At 38.6% G+C, this 4,502-nt stretch overlaps 1 protein-coding gene across 1 annotated transcript in view; it reads left to right on the top strand.

The window, feature by feature from the left end:
- si:ch73-22a13.3 (inositol-trisphosphate 3-kinase A) overlaps positions 1–3,467 on the top strand; it is a 5,753-nt gene extending 2,286 nt beyond the window's left edge. Inside the window, exons 2-7 of the mRNA XM_035668843.1 lie at positions 178–262; positions 486–699; positions 1,086–1,290; positions 1,427–1,528; positions 2,438–2,509; positions 2,724–3,467. Of these exons, the coding sequence (XP_035524736.1) occupies positions 178–262; positions 486–699; positions 1,086–1,290; positions 1,427–1,528; positions 2,438–2,509; positions 2,724–2,975 (930 nt within the window). The 3' untranslated portion in view covers positions 2,976–3,467. The remainder of the gene's footprint in view (positions 1–177; positions 263–485; positions 700–1,085; positions 1,291–1,426; positions 1,529–2,437; positions 2,510–2,723) is intronic.
- The last annotated feature ends 1,035 nt before the right edge of the window (positions 3,468–4,502 follow it).

Raw genomic sequence — 4,502 nt, 5'->3', positions numbered from 1 at the left:
TGACTTGTCAAACATGCAACCTGCCTCTTAGAAAACAATGCATGCTGGGATATAGGCCCCAGGCTCCATAACTTCAGACAGTAATGCAGTGGACAGGAACAGCATACAGATTCCCTTCTGAATGATTGCATCACATGAAGATAGCACACAATAATCTGCTCTTCTGTTGTACCTCAGTGCCGCACCTGGAAAACCTACCTGACCATGATGCACTGGTCGCTGCGGCGTCAGAGCTCCTGGGTCCAGCTGGCTGGACATCAAGGCATGTTACAGTTCAGCTTATTCTACTGTGATCAGATATACAAATGAATCTAAACTCTAAACTTTTGTCATGTTGGACCATCATAAATTCAGTGTGTTTTAGAATAGACCTCTCAAATTGGAAGTGTGGTCTTGAGTTCAGATGACATTCACAGGCAGCCTTCTTGCTTTATTAAAAACCATAGATAACTAATTATTATTTGTCCCTTTCATGCTGTTACCAGGGAACTTCCAGCTAAGTGAAGGAGGGGAGGTGTTAAAACTGTACAGTGAAGTGGAGGCAAACTGCCTGGACTGCTTGATGAGAGACCCGTTGAGACCCTTTGTCCCGCAGTACTATGGTCTGGACACCAGGGGGGATCTTTGCTACATCCGCCTAGAGGACCTGTTGAGCGGCCTGAGGAGACCAGTCATTATGGACTGCAAGATGGGAGTCAGGTAGGTTTGAGAGCATTATATTATTTATTTATTTATTTATTTATTTATTTATACCAGAGTGACCAGGGTAGGGTAATGCAGGCTTATACTCTCTACTGCAGCCCCTCATCTCACAATTAGATGAGGGGCTTTGAGGCCACAGCAGTAAAATGATGTGGAAGATGAGAATTGAACGATTAATGGACATTTATCCATATAAAGTTTCATATTGGCCTCTATGTTGGTTATATTTCACCTTACATGCACCCTTTTACCTACAGATCCTTAATTATTGCCTTTGAGTACATCAGTGTAAAAGATAAAATATTACTTCAAGGCATGGATTTCATCTGATCTTGAGGATGTGAGGATGTAATTCACAGAAGTCTTATAAATTTCCTTCTCAGGACATACCAGGAGGATGAACTGACCAAAGCCCGGGTCAAGGCCCCCCTGAGGAGTGACATGTACCAGAAGATGATGAAAATAGACCCATCGGCTCTATCAGCAGAGGAACACGAACAGAAAGCGGTGACCAAATGGCGATACCTTCAGTGGAGGGATACAACCAGTTCTACGTCCAAGCTGGGCTTCAGGATAGAGGGCGTCATGGTAGAGTAAAAAACAGTGATATCAGTGCACACCTCATGTTACACAAAAGTACCCATTTACCTGAACTGTTGGGTTCTCTACAGGTTTTTTAAATGTGCCTCATCCATGCTGTTGTGTTTCTTTCTCTGTGAGTCAGATGGAGGATGGCAGCGTCCAGCGGGACTTCAGGAAAATTCAGACTTTAGCACAGGTCACAGAGGCGTTGCTCTACTTCACCAGGAGTCAGCTGGAAATCCTGGTCAGTTCTGTCATTACTATTACACCACTCTTCCTCTAGAGAACATGTCCTAAATCAAATCATGATTTGTAAGAAAACTGATCTAGAACAAAAACAAGAAATCAATGACTAAACCAAACAAAAACAGTAGCTGTTTGTTCAGTTTCAGTATGTCTCCAGGTGTTGCCCTGTGGGCAGAGTGAAGAAATAATTGGACCATATAGATAGATAGATATACTTTATTGATCCCAAGCTGGGAAATTACAGATTATTATATTATTATATTAGATTAGATTATTATATTCAGCTTCCAATACATAATCAATGAAATAAAAACTAAATCAACAAGTACTTATGAAGTACTTAAACAAAATAAAACAAAAACAGAAAAAAATACTTTCTCATTCACCTAATTTTCTTTATTTCCCTAATTTCAACTAACAGTAATTTGTTAATTTCAATGTATTACACTAATCTGTTATCCTTTGGTGCGTGCACTGTTTCACACTTTCTCAACGGGTGGGTCGTGTCCTACTCGTTGGGAATGGATCTCAAAGTGTTTGGTCCAAATAAAAGTCAGACATCAGAAAGCTTCCACAAATGTAAAAGTGAAAACAATGCATTTTGTAAGCCTAATTTGTTTTGTTTATAAACACATTTAAGTAATAAGTTATGTTCATACTCAGTTTATTATTAAAGTAATGTGTACTGATGGCATGAATGAAAATATATTTTAGATGTTAAAAAAAGCAATGACAACATTGTATATGTTTACTAGCCTATTTGAAAAATACATTTACTAGACTTGAATTCTATAAAAATAAACAACCTAATGAATTATATAAAGATGGGTCACAAGGTGATACTAGATGAGATCCACTGCATTATTTGTTGCTGCTCAACCTCAACTCTCTCCATCTGTGTTCCCAGAAAGCGTACCACTCCAGACTCCTGGCCCTGAGCGATGCACTGAAGAGTTCACTGTTTTTCAGAACCCATGAGGTGTGTTTACTCAAGAGACAAATCTTACCTTGTTAAATACTATAAATAATATTTACTGAAGGTGAAAAACATGGACTAGAAACAGCAGCTGAAGAGGGGTCTGAAAAGAATTAGACCATATTGAGCCCAGAGGTCTTTTTGCTGAACCAGATTGTGTTCACTTTATTGAAATTCACATTCTTATAATGAATCCACATGTGTTTGACCGTGTCAGGTGATTGGCAGCTCGCTCCTCTTTGTCCACGACCACAGCAGCAAGGCCAACGTGTGGATGATAGACTTTGGGAAGACAACCCCCATGCCCGAGGCAAGCGAGCTCCAGCACAACGTCCCGTGGGCCGAGGGGAGCAGAGAGGACGGCTACCTCATCGGTCTGACCTCCCTCATCACTTCTCTGGGCCAGGCCATCAGCGTGGCCTCCTGGCAGCAGGAGGACGGCTGTGGAGGAGAAATGAGCGTTACGTGAAGTACACTGAGGCTCAAATTTAGGATCATTTGGACAAAACAACTGCTGTTACACTCTGAACTGCTGCCTCATTTCAGTCACTGGAAGACACAACGGAGGAAGATTTGTTTATCTGTCTTCACAGGCTGAGGAAGACGAGTGAGGGAGTACAATTCAGATACAATCTAAAGAAATGTGATGTGTTTTTATTGCAATTTTAAATACTGTGGAGAGTTTTGCTACAAAGGCAGCTTTAACAGACTTTTTATTCTTTCTTTCCATTCATAAATTACTGTAAATGTATGTTCTTTACCTGCTGATGTTTTCTTACCAACATTTCTTCCTTCGAGGACTCAAGAGATCTCACTGGTGTTGCAACACTTGCTAAGCTTTTTTGTTTACAGCAGCAAAGTAAACTCATGAGGAATCATACACACAAACACGCACATGTGGTTGAACAGCCTTGTGTTCTACTTGTTATTAGTCATCTTTAAAAGACAAACCTATGCTTATTAAAAGAGACTTCAAAATACAGATGAAGATATATCGTTGTGTATTATTATCGTGAATTTGAATAATTTACATATGATGCAACTGCAACTGTTCTTATAGGCTGTACACAGTTAAAAGATACAAAACACCTTTACATATTAGACAATCTTAGCATGAAGAATGTCTGCTCAGTCTTCATACATCCATCAGTCACACACATGTAAACAACAAACAAAAGAAGAAAAGGTTACACCACCAGTACTGTATCTGCTCGTCAAGTATACATAGTATATCACACATAAACTTAAATATACACACTTACATATTAAATTCTAGTGGAAATCCAAAAGTTTAAAAATTTGAATTTGTATAAAATGGTGCATCAGACATTCTGTCACCATCAAAAAAGAACAACCTGACATATTGTTCTAGATGTTAAACATCTATTTAATTAATTAAATGCCCAATTTTGCTTTGCTTAAAACTTGTATTAACCATTTCTCTACTAAAATAGTCATTCTGACAATATGATTCAGCTGTGTATTTAAAACAGAACAAGAAACTAGAATAAATAACCTACATTTATTTGCAAGAAGACAGAGACCAGAGTTTATAATTAGCACTAAACATTCAGTTGCCGGTTTATTAGGTACACCTAGCTAAAAGAATAACACAGTCAAATACAATAAATCCCTTTTTGCAGCACAGAGGCGTCGATTCAACTTTGGGGTCATTTTGGAGACTGTAGTTTGCAGCACTGAGGTGTTTCAAACAGGTGTTTCTACCACTGAGGGTAAAACAAATACTAGACACACCTCTCATTATATTGCAACACAAACTACAATAAACCATAAAGTTGAACCAACACCTCTCTGAAATAGTAAAATAGAAAAAACAAACAAACATTATAACCCTCATAGAGATAAGATTTATTTAATGGCTGCTGACTAATAAACTGGTAACTGTGTGTATTTTATCAAGCAGATACGTTTGTAGTTTAGCTCTGTGTCACTGATCCTGTTTCAGTAACCGGGGTTAAATCTGTAACCTGGGTTA

This window comes from Morone saxatilis, unplaced genomic scaffold, assembly GCF_004916995.1.
Source record: "Morone saxatilis isolate NCDOM2014 unplaced genomic scaffold, NCSU_SB_2.0 Contig22, whole genome shotgun sequence".
Lineage (NCBI taxonomy): Eukaryota > Metazoa > Chordata > Actinopteri > Moronidae > Morone > Morone saxatilis.
Note: the sequence above shows the minus strand (reverse complement) of the source record. Positions and strands in the feature narration are given on the sequence as shown.